The sequence below is a fragment of the Schistocerca americana genome, chromosome 6, assembly GCF_021461395.2.
Source record: "Schistocerca americana isolate TAMUIC-IGC-003095 chromosome 6, iqSchAmer2.1, whole genome shotgun sequence".
In the NCBI taxonomy this organism is placed as follows: domain Eukaryota; kingdom Metazoa; phylum Arthropoda; class Insecta; order Orthoptera; family Acrididae; genus Schistocerca; species Schistocerca americana.
In genome coordinates, this window is record NC_060124.1 from 196241434 (window position 1) to 196259139 (window position 17706).

General features: G+C 44.1%; 1 protein-coding gene across 1 annotated transcript in view; it reads left to right on the forward strand.

Annotated features, from left to right (window-relative positions):
* Positions 1-17706, forward strand: part of LOC124619544 (inactive dipeptidyl peptidase 10-like) — a 380569-nt gene that overhangs the window by 156307 nt on the left and 206556 nt on the right. Inside the window, exon 3 of the mRNA XM_047146009.1 lies at positions 7459-7553. Within this exon, the coding sequence (XP_047001965.1) occupies positions 7459-7553 (95 nt within the window). The remainder of the gene's footprint in view (positions 1-7458; positions 7554-17706) is intronic.

Genomic DNA, 17706 nt, shown 5'->3' on the forward strand with positions numbered 1-17706 from the left:
CTGCATCAGACAGGAACGCCTGCGATGGTGAACTCAACGACGAAACTGGCTGCACGAATGGCAAATCGTTATTTTTCGGATGAATCCAGGTTCTGTTTACAGCATCATGATGGTCGCATCCGTGTTTGGCGACATCGCGGTGAACGCACGTTGGAAGCGTGTATTCGTCATTGCCATACTGGCGTATCACCCGGCGTGATGGTTTGGGGTGCCATTGGTTACACTTCTCGGTCACCTCTTGTTCGCATTGACAGCACATTGAACAGTGCACGTTACATTTCAGATGTGTTACGACCCGTGGCACTACCCTTCATTCGATCCCTGCGAAACCCTACATTTCAGCAGGATAATGCACGACCGCATGTTGCAGGTCCTGTACGGGCCTTTCTGGGTACAGCAAACGTTTGACTGCTGCCCTGGCCAGCACATTTTCCAGATCTCTCACCGATTGAAAACGTCTGGTCAATGGTGGCCGAGCAACTGGCTCGTCACAAAACGTCAGTCACTACTCTTGATGAAGTGTGGTATCGTGTTGAAACTGCATAGGCAGCTGTACCTGTACACGCCATCTGAGCTCTGTTTGACTCAATTCCCAGGCGTATCAAAGCCGTTATTACGGCCAGAGGTGGTTGTTTTGGGTACTGATTTCTCAGGATCTATGCACCCAAATTGCGTGAAAATGTAATCACATGTCAGTTCTAGTATACTAAATTTGTCCAATGAATACACGTTTATAATCTGCATTTCTTCTTGGTGTAGCAATTTTAATGACCAGAAGTGTAAATGGCATCCGTCCATCCTTGAGGGATGATGGTGTAGCATGCTTGGTTCAGAGTCTGCAGCGTCTGCTGTGGCTAAAAAGTCCCACTCGAGAGTGGCAGTCCCTACTGCAGTTTGGACATGTGAAATTTGAGGGACTTCTAACAGAAGCCGCTCTGTCTCTTCGCTTTGTCCTCTTCCTGATTTGTTCCTGTGTGCGTTCGTCCTCTGAGAGCTTGACGCCGTTGCGCACAGTTACTCGCCACTTGACACGGTCATCTGCAATGCTTTCCCAGCGACTTGGATTGATTCTGGTCTTGGTCAGGTCTCTCTTGCAGACATCCTTGAAACGACGATGCGGTCGTCCCACTGGTCTCACACCTTCCTGAAGTTCGCCGTACAGCAGCTGTTTCGGTATCCGTTCAGGATCCATGCTCCTGATATGTCCCAACCATCTTAGACGTCGATGACTCAGGAGTGCAAAGATGTTGGTTGTGCTTGCACGATGAAAGACTTCGGTGTTGGGTACTCTATCTCTCCAAGAGATATGAAGGATCTTCCGGAGACAGCGGAGATGGAAGCTGTTGAGTCGAGATTCATGCCTAGAGAGAGTTGTCCATGTCTCATAGCTATAGAGAAGGGTGCTTATAACACAAGCGTTGTAGACTTTTAATTTAGTTTTTGTGGTAAGCAGTCCGTTGTTCCATACTCTGTTTTTCAATCTAGCCTTGAAGATGATGCCTTTGCGATTCTGTTAGTAACTTCAGTGTCCATGGACAAGTTGCTACATATTGTGGATCCCAAGTAGGTAAAGTCGTCAACTATCTGGAGAGGATTGCCATCAATGTTAATGGATGGAAGGTTGGTAGTGCTCTGCGCCATGATCTTAGTCTTTTGAAGCCTGATGAGTAGACCAAACTTTTCACAGGCATTTGATAATTTGTTGATTATATACTGCAGCTCATCTTCTGTGTTCGCTACTAGAGCTGCATCGTCCGCATATAACAACTCACGGATAACAACTGTATTTACTTTGGTCTTGGCCTTAAGGCGAGCAATGTTGAAAAGATTTCCATCAGACCTCGTATGTAGATACACTCCCTCCTCACAGTCTTCAAAGGCAAATCTGAGTAGAAGGGAAAAGAAAATCCCAAATAATGTAGGAGCTAACACACACCCCTGTTTCACACCGCTATTAACAGGGAATGCTTCTGATGTTTTACCATTGAAGCAAATTGTTGCTTGTGTTTTCTCATGGAAAGAGACAATTATCTGCAGTAGTTTAGGTGGGCATCCAATCTTCTGCAACAGTTTGAAAAGCCCATTTCTGCTCACTAAATCAAACGCTTTTACAAGGTCAATGAAAGCAATATAAAGTGGCCTCTGCTGCTCACGACATTTCTCTTGTAGCTGTCTTAAGGAGAAGATCATATCTACGGTTGATCGGCCGCACTGAGATTCTGGAAGCTAAGATCTGTAATCGCATTAGGATGACTCTTGCATAAGCTTTCCCGGCTACACTTAGTAATGAAATGCCTCGGTAATTGTTACAGTCACTTCTGTTCCCTGTCTGTTTATATAGAGTAACTATCCTCGAATTCCGCATACTCATCGGGACATAACCTTCTTCCCAGCTGGTTGTGATAAGTGAATATAAATGTTTGAGAAGGACAGACTTCTTGTACTTAATAACCTCTGCAGGGATCCCATCTTCACCTGGGGCCTTTCCGTTAGCAAGAGAATCTATTTCTCTACTAAGTTCTTCCATAGTAGGCATTGCATCTAGTTCTTCCATAACTGGCATTTGTTCGATGTGTTCAACCCAGCGTTCCTTTTGTTTGCCTTCATCAGTAAACTTCACCCGTCTTGGACTTCAGAGGAGCTGTTTTTCTGACAGTTGGTCCAATTGCTTTCTTAATACCATCGTACATTGCCTTAGCGTTCCCAGAGTCGGCCGCTTTCTCTATACCTGCACATAAATTCAGCCAGTAGTTATTTGCGCATCTCCTGGATGTTTGCTGTGCCCTGTTCTTTGCTTTTCGTAGGTCATCTCGAGTTCTTTCATTTGGGTTTCTCCAGAAAAAGCGCTCTTAATAGACGGACGGATATACAGACAGTCGGATAACAAATGACGAAAAAGTTTCTTCGTGTGAGATTACAAATTAACAATTATGGAATTTTTTACTTCGTCTGTTCATTGAAACCTTACTTCTTACCAAATTTCATGATTCAAGGCCAACAGGAAGTACGTTGTAAATGTTGATGAGTTTCCGTTTAGCCTCAGTGACTGGGTCCATTTCTTCCAAATTTTGCTCGTACAAGTCCTTATTTCTTTTTCCTTTTATTCCATAGGCCAATACTGCTGAGTTGTAGATTGCACCCGAGAGTTTTGCCCATTTCTTATCAACGTTCTTTGTGTGTCATGAACGTGATCTGTGTTGATACGGGGATGACCTCTCGGTTTAGCGTGGTGACATTTCTTAGGAGTGAGCCTCAATGTGCACGCCACTAGGGTGTGGTCTGTGTTGCAATCAGCACTATGATAACTTCGTGTCAGTAGCACATTTTTGAGACCAGTACGCCTAGCTATGACTAAGTCAAGTTGATGCCAGTGATGAGAGCGCGGGTGTCTCCAAGAAACCTTGTGCTGATCCTTAAGCTGGAAATATATGTTTGTGATACAGAGTCCATAAAAGCAGCAAACTTCAAGCAGTCTCTGGCCATTCTCATTCATTTTTCCCACCCCATGATGTCCCAGGCAATTCGGCCATATGTCGTTATCTGATCCAACTCTAGCATTAAAGTCCCCTATAATATACAGTGTCTCGGTGCTAGGTACCTTGGCTATTCTGTCATTGAGTAAGTCATAAAACAGATCCTTCTCTTCCATGCTGGATGATAAGGTAGGAGCGTACACATTTAGGGTGTTGACAGTGCCACTTGAGGAGCATATTTTCAAATCAATAATTCGCTCTGTTCCACCGGATGGTGGCACAGTACAGTCCAGGAGGGCGTTTTTAACAGCAAATCCTACGCCATGAAGTCTTGGCTCGTCTTGAGACTTCCCCTGCCAGAAGAATGTGTAATTATCCTCCGTGATAGAGCCCGCGTCTGGAAGCCGCGTCTCCTGCAGTCCCGCGATGTCTACATTCAAACGGTGGAGCTCTCTGTCAATTACGGCAGTCTTACGGATGAAATCAACCTCTTTGGGCATCGTCAGTGTACCTTGGACACATGGTCCTAATATTCCAGGTGGCAGTGCGAAATAGTGGTTTCTTTATTTTTTCATTTTTGTTGTTGGTAGGTGTACTATATCAAACCGCTTGTCGAAGATTACTTCTAAGCTTCACACACCCCGTGAAGCAGGCGGATAGTGGCGGGACAGCACCTTATTGGCTGGGGGCTGCCCAGCTTGAGGTGGGCGGTAGCTGTCCTATGAGATGCAATGATCTCTCCCACCGTCGGAAGTGGCCCCTGGCACTCGAGTCTTACGCCAATCAGACAGAGCTTATAACTGGTAACTGCCTCTTCCCGTGTTGTGCCGAAGTCCTTGGACGTCGCTGAAGTGTCCTCTCTAGGATGCTACAAGCCTGAGCGATAAATATGAAGACACGTGAGTTGCCCAATCATCACGGTCTCCCTCTTGACCTAAATGATAATATCCAGAGGAAAGGCAAGCCAATACGTCTGGTATCACTTCGGTTGCAGGAGCTGCCGAAAGGGTACGTAGTACGCCTTCCAACCGCCTTTGGGGCCCCACTCCAGATTTTCTTTCAGGTTATCCTCCTTTAGCCTTCATCCCTCCCGAGACCAACCACAAGTCAGTGGTGTGTTAAGGTAACTAGAGAAAGAAAAGGAATGGTAACTGAGGAGAGGGTAGGGAATAGGATAAAGAATATAAGACGGGTAGTTGTGAGGCACACTTTGTCTGGCTCCTCTGCTGAGACCTGCCCGGCTAGGTTGGACCTGCCAGTAGCGACGCTACCGCCGATATAGCTCTCAGCTTCCTTGGAGCACACAAACTCTCCCGCCCACACGGACAGTGCTACGATAAGGCGGTGCCTCATGGGAGAGTCCCAGACCAGTAGTGTATATCAACGGGAATTACCCTGTAGGTTGTGATGAGTGAGTTGGCGAGAATCAAAATGTGTGACGTAAATGACCGCATCTTTTGATTTTATCGACTTAGAAGATTACATTTACTACATCGCCAAGGGACTATAACCTTAGCACGTGGCAAAAATTTCAAGCTGGTCCGTCTACCGTTCTCCAGAAAAAGCGCTCTTAATAGACGGACGGACATACAGACGGTCGGATAACAAATGACGAAAAAGTTTCTTCGTGTGAGATTACAAATTAACAATTATGGAATTTTTTACTTCGTCTGTTCATTGAAACCTTACTTCTTACCAAATTTCATGATTCAAGGCCAACAGGAAGTACGTTGTAAATGTTGATGAGTTTCCTAGCATGAAAATATGTGAAATAAATGGTCGTATCTTTTCTTGAGGGTATTTTTGTTCTGTCGTTGCAACTACAAAATTGCATGTTGCTTTTCACCAGACGCGTTTCTCCTTATTGAGGTAAAGCATCATCAGTGGTCTGTAATTAAGCTATTTACATTTTGATTACGGGGCCACTGATGATGCTTTATCTCAGTAATGCGAAACGCGTCAGGTGAAAAAAAACCACACATTTTTGTATTTGCAACGATAGAACAAAAATACCATTAAGAATTGTAAAGCAACTACGGACAGTATGGCCACACAAATGAAGGCCGTATCTGTTTATTACATTGATTTAGAAGCTTACAGTTTTTATACTGTCATAGGACAATAGACCTTAGTATGTGACCTAATTTTCAGCTTCATACCACCGCCGGTTCTTGAGGAAAAGGGTTTTTAACAGTCAGACAGACAGACAGACACACACACACACACACACACACACACACACACATACATACACAGACAACAGAACGATCCAATAAGTGTTCCTTTTTTTACTGATTGAGATGAGGAACCCTAAAATTCATAAATCTTTAACGGCCTGTTAACAGTTACAGTAGATGAAGACGTTGTCGCCAGTAAGATCGCAATCGACAAGGGAGTTTGCCAAGGTGACACATTTCTCCAAAATAGTTCACGTTTGCATTGCTAGAAGTATTCAGATCACTAGACTGGAATCACAGAGGAATAAAAATCATTGCTCATATTTGAACCATCTCCATTTTTCCTATGATGGTGACGCTTAAGTGAAGATCTGAAAGAATTAAAGAGTATCATCAAAAAACTAAAACTTGCGTCTGCAAAGATTGGCTTGGAAATAAACATATACAGAGCAAAAATACTGAGCTCAGACAACCAACCACTTATAGTTAGAAACCAGTCTATAGAAACTGTTGATGAATAAATCTATCTTAGCCACAAAATTAAACTGGGAAAAAACAATCAAAATGCAGCAGTTCCTTGCAGAATAGGACTGAGCTAGGCAGTATTCCAGAAACTAAGATTTATACTGACCAACAAGGATATTCCAAATAACATGAAGGCTAAGGTCCATAATATGTACATACTACCATTTACAGCTACGATCTGGAGACTATAAGGCAAGTGCTCGTGAACTAAAGCACAGACAACGAGCCATGTTACGACAGATGTTAGGAGTCTGCCTCAGGTGTAGGATTCCATAAGAGGACATTAGAAGGAGAACAGAGGCAACAGACGTTCTAGAAAGAATTGCAAGACAGAATCGGCAATGGGACGAACACGTAGCTCAAGAAGATCACAGCAGATCGACACCTAGGATTGGTTACTGGAGACCATGGGACCACAAGATAGGCATTGGAAGACTACAAAAGAGACGGACTGATGACTTGAATCTAGTGGTTGCGACAGGATGGTACGAGGTGGCTCAAAATCTAAGACAATGGAAACATATGGAAGGGACCTTTATCCAACAATGGATTAAGATACACTGAAAAAGAAGGACACTCCCTTTGAGCACCCCCAAAATCATTTTTACATTGACGATTTCGACCTCTTAAGAACGGCGTGTGGAGGTCTTTCTGCCAGTAAGTTCTGAATCAAGTCATAAAGCTGGTCCAGTATTTCTTTCCCTCAGTGATAGTGTGAAGGTGCATCTAATGCCTTCCGCCGGCCGCTGTGGCAGAGCGGTTCTAGGCGCTTCAGTCTGGAACCGCGCTGCCGCTACGGTCGCAGGTTCGAATCCTGCCTGGGGCATGGATGTTTGTGATGTCCTTAGGTTAGTTAGGTTTAAGTAGTTCTAAGTCTAGGTGACTGATTATCTCAGACGTTAAGTCCCATAGTGCTTAGAGCCATTTGAGCCGTCTAATGGTCTCCGGAAATAAAGAAACGAGGTATCGATCTGGGTTCCCTTATCTGCTTGTATTTGTTTATCGTGGCTGAATAGAGCGAAGCGATTATTTTGGTTGCATTATGGTTGACAGACACCATATGAGTCCAGCTTAGCGGGCTTCAGAAAATATATGTATTTCGGGCACAAGCTATAGGAACCTGAATAATCATCGATTCCTGTATCTAAATTCCTTGTTGCAACAGCTTTTTGTTGTTGCCGTTACTGGAAGTCTGCCACTGAAACACTGTTATCAGTCGTATGTAGTATGTAAGAAAAAATGAATTCCACAGCAATGTAACAGTAACTTACATTTATTTACAGATACCGAGTTGGTCTTCCGCGACCACTATGGAGGGGTATCATTGTTGAATGCTGAAAATCTCACTACCAGGATCATCATGACCAACTCCACATTCGTAAGTATGCTGCACCGTATTATAATCTTAAACTGTTTCAGTAAAGTTCGAAGTATTATCTCCAACAGGTAGTGAATACTTCAGATCTTTCCTTTCTGCTGACAGTTTCAAAAAGTGCAAACAAAAATGTGTTGGAAGTCATTAATAAGAAATAATTTAACCTGATCAGTGCTTTTTCAAACTGAAATCTTACAATCGAGCTCAGAGAATAATAACTTGACAAAAAAATGTTTCAGAGAAGTAAATATGTTGTTAGCCCGCCTGGCTAGCCGCGCGGTCTAATGCGCTGCTTCCCGAGCGGGAAGGAGTGCCGGTCCCCAGCACATATCTACCCAGCGGCTCAGTGTCGAGGTCCGATGTGCCTGCCAGCCTGTGGATAGTTTTTAAGGCGGTTTTCCATCTACCTCGGAGAATGCGAGCTGGTTCCCCTTATTCCGCCTCAGTTACACTATGGAGGCGCTTGCTGCGCAAACACTGTCTCCACGTACGCATGTGCCATAATTACTCTACCACGCAAACATTTGGGGTTACACTCGTCTGGTATGAGACGTTCCCGGCGGGGGAGGGGGTCCACTGGGGGCCGAACCGCACAATTACCCTGTGTTCGGTGTGAGACGGCGGTGGGGTGGGTGGACTGCTGTGGCCTGTTGTGGGGTTGTGAACCACTAGGGGCTACAGCGGGACTAAGCCCTCTCTGTCGGTTCTAGGTCCCCAGTTTAAAACAAATACACTATACACGCAAATATGTTGTTAGTCTTCTCTTCCATTTCGAACAAAGTATCCTGACATTTTACTATTCATATATATTTATACTGTGCTAATTCTTATTTATTGTAGTGATGTTCTAATTATTGGAACACTCTAGAAGAACTTGTTTCCATTGGATACCAGGTTATAAAAACTATATCAATTTTATTGTGGGGGCGTTTTGGGTGATTCGGAGGCTGTTAATAGAACTGAGGATTAAAATTGCCCTCTCTTACAAACTTGTTTCTTCAGTTACGTTCGTTAATTTCTCCAGGATCCACGGTCATATTTACATTTCACCAAGGTCATGAGTAAACAGCTTTCTCGTTGAAACGCTGTAAATAAATATTACGGTATATTGATGGTCTCATAAACTCTTACAAATAACTTGGTGACACGTAATATTTGTTCTTTTTATGTTTCATTTTTTGATGATAGATTCGTTCGGCTCAGACAACGCTAAGGTCACCGAATTTAACTTCCGACAAACTTTTGACAAAAATAAGTGCAACATTAAGAAACATTACAAAACGGGGTGAACTTCAACTGGGTTTTAATAATTTGCTCTCCAAACAGCATAGCGTACATAGTGTACATCTACATATTATCATAAACTCGTCTCTGTACACTGATGAGCCAAAACATTATGACCACCTGGCTAACACCTTTGGAGCACAACAAAACAGCAACCCTTCTTGGCGTGTATTCGGTAAGTTACCAGAAGTATGTGGGACCAGATGCTTACATACGTGTCACGCATTTCCGGTAACTTCCGGGTTGGTGGTTTATGGGCAGGAGCAGGCTCGCAGTTGGATCCTAGATGTGTTCCAACAGAATTCCTTCGAATTTGGTAGCCAAGACGTCAGTCTGAGTTCACTATCATGCTCCTCATTGTAACACTATTCTGGGCTTCAGAAATGGACAGTTATCATGCTGATGGATTTCCACACCGTTGGGGAAGATATCAAATATTAAGGGGTGCTGGTGATCCGCAATAACACTCACGTAGCCTTCAGTTGTTATGGTGCATTCGATTACTATCACGCATCCCATGGAAGGTTCCATCGGCCTGCGTTCGTGGTGCGAACATCTTTCGACCAGCCATCCACCTGGATCACCAGGCATCCAGATGAAACCGTCGACATGGTCTCACAAGAAATTCGACTCTTCCGAACGAGCGAGGTGGCGCAGTGGTTAGTACACTTGACTCGCATTCTGGAGGACGATGATTCAAATACGCGTCTGACCACAGAGATTCAAATTTTCCTTGATTTCCCCAGATCGCTCGAGGCACATACCGGAATGGTTCATTTAAAAGGACACGGCCGATTTTCTTCCTGACATTTGAAACAAACCCAGCTTGGATTCCGTCTCTAATGACCTCGTTGTCGATACTCTTCCTTCTTTCCTTCCTTCGGGTCCGCCCCATTAGCTGGACTGTCAGCGCTTTGGCATGCCACACACGGGGGCCCGGGATCGATACACGGCTGGGGAGGGAGATTTTCTCCCCTCAGGGACTGGGTGTTGTGCTGTCCTCATCATCATTTCATCCCCATTGTCGACGCGCAAGTCTCCCAATGTGGCGTCGCACTCAATAAGACTTGCCTCCTGGGAACTCGCGGCCACTGACGCCATACGGTCTTTTCAAGTTCTTTTTCTTTTCCCCTTCTTTCGGGATTCATCTGATCCAGGCGACACGTTTCCATTGACCCACGTTCCACTCTCGATGGTACCATGCCCACTGCAGTCGTAATTGACGACCTCGTCGGATCAACATGGCAACACTTAAGGGTCATCTGCTGCGGAACTCCATGTTCAATATGTGCGCAGAAGGGTGCACTCCGGAACGCATTTGACTGCCCCAAACATCGCCGCCTGTCCTGCTTTACAGAGCAGCAATCCTCGGACTTCCAAGTTTTGTGTTGTAGACCTCCAACACCATGTCATCTACTCGTGGTTTCACCGTCCTCAAATCACTGTCCGTAAACGCTCACGATAGAAGCAAGCAAACAACCGACCAGTATCCGAGTCCGAGATGCTCGTTACCGGGTGCCGTACCACAACAATTTTCCGTTTCTTCGAGGTCCCTTACGTCATTGGATTTCCCCATTTGCGTCCCGAATTGCCCGTTACTCTCTGCCCGCTTATACACACCGCGCTACAGAATTGAAGGATCGCTTTTTCGAAACACTGTAACTGCCTCACATTACGATGCGTAACCCTGGAGATACTAAATGGTATCATAAAGATTATATAATGGTAAGACAGATATTTAGGAACCATGTTTTAAATTGTAAGACATTTCCAGGGGCAGATGTGGACTCTGACCACAATCTATGGGTTATGAACTGAGGATTAAAACTGAAGAAACTGCAAAAAGGTGGGAATTTAAGGAGATGGGACCTGGATAAACTGACTACACCAGAGGTTGTACAGAGCATAAGGCAACAATTGACAGGAATGGGGGAAAGAAATACAGTAGAAGAAGATTGGGTAGCCTTGAGGGATCAAGTAGTGAAGGCAGCAGAGGATCAAATAGGTAAAAAGACGAGGGCTAGTTGAAAACCTTGGGTAACAGAAGAAATATTGAATTTAATTGATGAAAGGAGAAAATATAAAAATGCAGTAAATGAAGCAGGCAAAAATGATATCGACAGGAAGTGCAAAATGGCTAAGCAGCGATGGCTAGAGGACAAATGTAAGGATGTAGAGGCTTATCTCACTAGGGGTAAGATAGATACTGCCTACGGGAAAATTAAAGAGACCTTTGGAGAAAAGAGAACCACTTGCATGAATATCAAGAGCTCAGAGGGAAACCCAGTTCTAAGCAAAGAAGGGAAAGCAGAAAGGTCGAAGAAGTATATAGAGGGTCTATACAAGGGCGATGTACTTGAGGACAATATTATGGAAATGGAAGAGGATGTAGATGAAGATGAAGTGGGAGATATGATACTACGTGAAGAGTTTGACAGAGCACTGAAAGACCCGAGTCGAAACAAGGCCCCGGGAGTAGACAACATTCCATTAGAATTACTGACAGCCTTGGGAGAGCCAATCCTGACAAGACTCTACCATCTGGTGAGCAAGATGTATGAGACAGCCGAAATACCCTCAGACTTCAAGAAGAATATAATAATTCCAATCCCAAAGAAAGTAGGTGTTGACAGATGTGAAAATTACCGAACTATCAGTTTAATAAGCTACAGCTGCAAAATACTAACGCGAATTCTTTACAGACGAATGGAAAAATTGATAGAAGCCGACCTCGGGGAAGATGAGTTTGGATTCCGTAGAAATGTTGGAACACGTGAGTCAATATTGACCCTACGACTTATCTTAGAAGAAAGACTGAGCAAAGGCACACCTACGTTTCTAGTATTTGTACACTTAGAGAAAGTGTTGATTGGAATACTCTCTTTCAAATTCTGTAGGTGGCAGGGGTAAAATACCGGGAGCGAAAGGCTATTTACAGTTTGTACAGAAAGAAGATGGCAGTTGTAAGAGTCGAGGGACATGAAAGGGAAGCAGTGGTTGAGAAGGGAATGAGACAGGGTTGTAGCCTCTCCCCGATGTTATTCAATCTGTATATTGAGCAAGCAGTAAAGGATACAAAAGAAAAATTCGGAGTAGATATTAAAATCCATGGAGAAGAAATAAAAACTTTGAGAATCGCCGATGACATTGTAATTCTGTCAGAGACAGCAAAGGACTTGGAAGAGCAGTTGAACGGGATGGACAGCGTCTTGAAAGGAGGATATAAGATGAACATCAACAAAAGCAAAACGAGGATAATGGAATGTAGTCGAATTAAGTCGGGTGATGCAGAGGGAATTAGATTAGGAAATGAGACATTTAAAGTAGTAACGGATTTTTGCTATTTGGGGAGCAAAATAACTGATGATGGTCAAGTAGAGAGGATATAAAATGTAGACTGGCAATGGCAAGGAAAGCGTTTCTGAAGAAGAGAAATTTGTTAACATCGAGTATAGATTTAAATGTCAGGAAGTCGTTTCTGAAAGTATTTGTATGGAATGTAGCCATGTATGGAAGTGAAACGTGGAGAATAAATAGTTTAGACACCAAGAGAATAGAAGCTTTCGAAATGTGGTGCTACAGAAGAATGCTGAAGATTAGATGGGTAGATCACGTAACTAATGAGGAGGTATTGAATATAATTGGGGAGAAGAGGAGTCTGTTGCACAACTTGACTAGAAGAAGGGATCGTGTGGTAGGACATGTTTTGGGGCATCAAGGGATCACCAATTTAGTATTGGAGGGCAGCGTGGAGGGTAAAAATCGAAGAGGGAGGCCAAGAGATGAATACACTAAGCAGATTCAGAGGGATGTAGGCTGCAGCAGGTACTGAGAGATGAAGAAGCTTGCACAGGTTAGAGTAGCATGGAGAGCTGCATCAAACCAGTCTCAGGACTGAAGACCAAAACAACAACAACAAGTTCGAATATTGGCTCAGAGGTGCCTTTCTCTGCGATGGTACAAAGGCGTGGCGCCCTGTGCCGTCATCTTCAGCGACGCTTCAAAGAGCAAGGTGTCGACACACGTGAAAAAAAGTCCATAGTTCAAAAGTTCGTGCGAGCTGTAAGATGGATGAATGGTGTCACATTGGCACCAAATTTCACCGCAATTCTGCCCAACGCCACCGTGGGCGTGTCACACGATAAGAAGGCCGCCATAGCCCAGCTCTTCTTTGATGTCTCTGCGATGGAGGTCAGTGCTGCGATATCCAGCGCTGAAATCACGTGGCTGTCTTATATGTGGCCGGGTAAAGTATTTCAGCCACACCACCTCAACGACGGTGAAAAATTAAACTGCGTGTACCTAATGGAAATTTGGGAAAACCAATCGTCACCGAAGTTAATCTGTCGGTAAAGAGGGAGGAAGGGTTACATCTAAATGAAAGGAAAAATGCAAATGAAATTGGTGGAAATTAATTTTGAGAAAAGGGTAAAATAAAGAAAGTACACTACCGGCCATTAAAATTGCTACACCACGAAGATGACGTGCTACAGAAGCGAAATTTAACCGACAAGAAGAAGATGCTGTGATATGCAAATGATCAGCTTTTCACAGCATTCACACAAGGCTGGCGCCGGTGGCGACACCTACAACGTGCTCACATGAGGGAAGTTTCCAACCGATTTCTCATACACAAACAGCAGTTGACGGGCGTTGCCTGGTGAAATGTTGTTGTGATGGAGGAGAAATTCGTACCATCACGTTTCCGACTTTGATAGAGGTCAGATTGTAGCCTATCGCGATTGCGGTTTATCGTATCGCGACATAACTTCTCACGTTGGTCGAGATCCAATGACTGTTAGCAAAATATGGAATCGGTGGGTTCAGGATGGCAATACGGAACGCCGTCCTGGATCCCAACGACCTCGTATCACTAGCAGTCGACTTGACAGGCATTTTATCCGGATGGCTGTAACGGATCGTGCAGCCACGTCTCGATCCCTGAGTCAACAGATGGGGACGTTTGCAAGACAACAACCATCTGCACGAACAGTTCGACGACGTTTGTACCAGCATGGACTATCAGCTCGGAGACCATGGCTGTAGTTACCCTTGACGCTGCATCACAGACAGGAGCGCCTGCGATGGTGTACTCAACGACGAACGTGGGTGTACGAATGGCAAAACGTCATGTTTTCGGATTAATCCAGGTTCCTGTTACAGCATCATGATGGTCGCATCCGTGTTTAGCGAACGTACATTGGAAGCGCGTATTCGTCATCGCCATACTGGCGTATCACCCGGCGTGATGGTATGGGGTGCCATTGGTTGCACGTCTCGGTCACCTCTTGTTCGCATTGACGGCACTTTGAACAGTGGACATTACATTTCAGATGTGTTACGACCCGTGGCTCTACCCTTCATTCGATCCCTGCGAAACCCTACATTTCAGCAGGATAATGCACGACCGCATGATGCAGGTCCTGTACGGGCCTTTCTCGATACAGAAAAAGTTCGACAGCTGCCCTGGCCAGCACATTCTCCAGATGTCTCACCAATTGAAAACTTTTGGTCAATGGTGGCCGAGCAACTGGCTCATCACAATACGCCAGTCACTACTCTTGATGAACTGTGGTATCGCGTTGAAGCTGCATGAGCAGCTGTACCTGTACACGCCATCCAAGCTCTGTTTGACTCAATGCCCAGGCGTATCAAGGCCGTTATTACGGACAGAGGTGGTTGTTCTGGGAACTGATTTCTCAGGATCCATGCACCCAAATTGCTTGGAAATGTAATCACATGTCAGTTGTAGTATAATATATTTGTCCAATGAATACAAGTTTATTATCTGCAGTTCTTCTTGGTGTAGCAATTTTAATGGCCAGTAGTGTAAATGTGCCGTCGTTACATTAACAATTAATTGGCGTTAATTAGATATTTGAGATTTGGGGAAAATTACGGTCGCCAGTCCTATGGACAACTACTATAATAACTGAAAATGAAAGATTAATGCACATATAATTAGCACTGAAATCGTGGCAACTGAAGGTTGACACGTTGTGTGAAAACTGAATGTTTGTCAGAAGTAATAAATTTCGCTACACTCTGACTTAATTTAGCAAAAGAATTAATAAAATCGGAAAATTGAACGTTAATTTAGAGACTGAAATTAATAGTGAACTTTGTTTCTGAAGCACTACGAAATTCAATAAAATAAGTTTAGTTTTGGGCTACCTCAACAATCATTTCAAAACCTACTTGAATCTACGCAATTTAGAACTTGAATTAAATGATTCTGAACAATTAACAATAGTAAAATTTAGTACGTATCAAGATGAGCTGCAGTCACAGGTAAGCTAAAACATGGTAACAAAATTTGCACTCTTAATTTGTGCTTGTGTAATCTAAATATTGTAGCCAGTTATGAATACCTTAATTGAACTCTGAAATTAAAGCAGTGAAATGGAATGATATTACTTTAATGCTGGCGTTTGAATTTCAACGACACTTGGGTTCATTTCGGAAAAGAAAGGGACCCTGCTTGGTAATGCAATTGGGACAATGAGCAACAAAGGTTCATGCTAACTTGCTGTAATTTTGTTATGCAAATGGAATAGTTTGAAACGCTGAGGTCTGCCATACAATTCTAAAACTTTACGTGCTTCCAATCTTCCTTGTTGGTTGATTGAAGGTTTGGAGTCGTCGGTCGAGTAGGTGGCGACAGTCACTCATTGTCGGTCGTCGCTGTTGCAGAAGCTAGATGTTGGCGCGCCTTCTTCTCGACACTGTCACTAGGCGAAACGGGCTCTTGATGTGCGCCAGCTAATCCTTCCCGTCCGCGACACAGTGTTAGAAACTGTCATAGCAAGTCGAGCGCAATTACATGCTGCCAAACCCCGAAAGCGCGGCAACTCGCGGGAGCGTCACACAACACACCTGCTCCACCGCCCTACTCCAGCCAGACTCTGCTCTGCCCGCGCTCCACGCGGCAGAGTTAACACTACCAAATATGCTAAACACTTTGGTTCTTCACACGACCTATCGATGTAATGTTCGATAGCATAGTTTTCCCTAGGCAAGACCCAGCGTAAAAATACAAATAATATTTACAAAACAAACCAATTCTACAATGACATAAATGCATATATATATATATATATATATATATATATATATATATATATATATATATATAAATTGTAAAAAATTGCAGTATATAAAGACACAGAAATGTCATATCTTCAGGTAACAAAATAAGTAAAATATTTATAGTACAATGGATGGAAATAGGAGGATATGCATTTCTGGCGTTACAAGGGGTGGAGCGTTGATTACCACACATTTCGAGTTCCAAAACGACAGTTCGTAATGCGATGAGCAATAGGAAGACGTTCTTCACAACCTTTGTCACTGCTAATACCCTCTGAAGTTTCAGCCCTTTTCTAAGTACGAGGGCGGTTCAGAAAGTAACCTCCGATTGGTCATAGTGCGGGTTGTGGGGGGAGTAGCGACGCCATCTGTGCGTTCACGCACTCAACAGGTCAGTCGGCATCAAGCCGTGGTCGAGTGAACGTCGTACCTGAGCTAGTTTAGTTTTTGTGGCAGTTTGAAATGTGTGCTGCAATAGAAAACCCCGCCAAATGTGAAGTGCGTGCTGTCATAAGGTTTTTTACAGCCAAAGGATATTCTGCAGCAGCTATTCATCATGAGATTTGTGCCGTGTACGGACCAAGAGTTGGCTGTTCAAATGGCTCTGAGCACTATGGGACTCAACTGCTGAGGTCATTAGTCCCCTAGAACTTAGAACTAGTTAAACCTAACTAACCTAAGGACATCACAAACATCCATGCCCGAGGCAGGATTCGAACCTGCGACCGTAGCGGTCTTGCGGTTCCAGACTGCAGCGCCTTTAACCGCACGGCCACTTCGGCCGGCGGACCAAGAGTTATGAGTGAAGGAGTTGTCCGTGAATGGGTACGTTTATTTAAAAGTGGACGAGAAAACGTTCATGATGAAGAGAGGAGTGGTAGACCATCATTGGTGACTGACGAACTCGTTCAGACAGTTGATGCAAAAGTTCGTGAAAATCGACGTTTCTCAATGTCGGAGTTGTCTACTGGTTTTCCACAGATTTCTAAGACTCTCTTGTACGAGATAGTGACAGCAAGATTGGGTTACCGTAAGTTCTGTGAACGATGGGTGCCCAAAATTCTTACCGACCACCACAAAACTCAAAGAATGGCCTCTGCATTAGACTTTCTGTCACGTTATGAGGACGAAGGAGAACCATTGTTAAACAGAATCGTGACCGGTGACGAAACCTGGATTAAGTACGTGAACCCTGAGACAAAAGAACAATCAAAGATGTGGGCACATTCAAATTCGCCTACCAAACCAAGAAAAGTCTCGCAAGATTTTTCTGCCAGAAAACTGATGGCAACGGTGTTTTGGGATGCCAAAGGGGTGTTGTTGGTTGAATTCATGGAACGTGGTACGACCATTAATCAAGACGTGTACTGTGAAACAATAAAAAAGTTACGACGGGCTATACAGAACAAACGCCGTGGTATGCTGACTTCCGGTATCGTTTTTTTGCACGATAACGCCCGTCCTCACTCTGCTCGCAGAACAACGGCCCTTCTTGAGTCCTTCAAGTGGGACGTTATCAACCATCCACCTTACAGCCCAGACCTGGCGCCAAGTGATTATCACCTCTTCATGCATTTGAAGAAATGGCTCGGGTCACAGCGGTTTGATGACGACGAAGAGCTCAAAGATGCGGTCACAGGCTGGCTCCAGGCACAAGCGGGTGATTTTTATGCAGAAGGAATTTCAAAGCTTGTGAAGAGATACGATAAGTGCCTCAATCGCTATGGAGACTATGTAGAAAAATAGTGCAAAGATGTAGTTGTAAGATGTATATATTAAAATA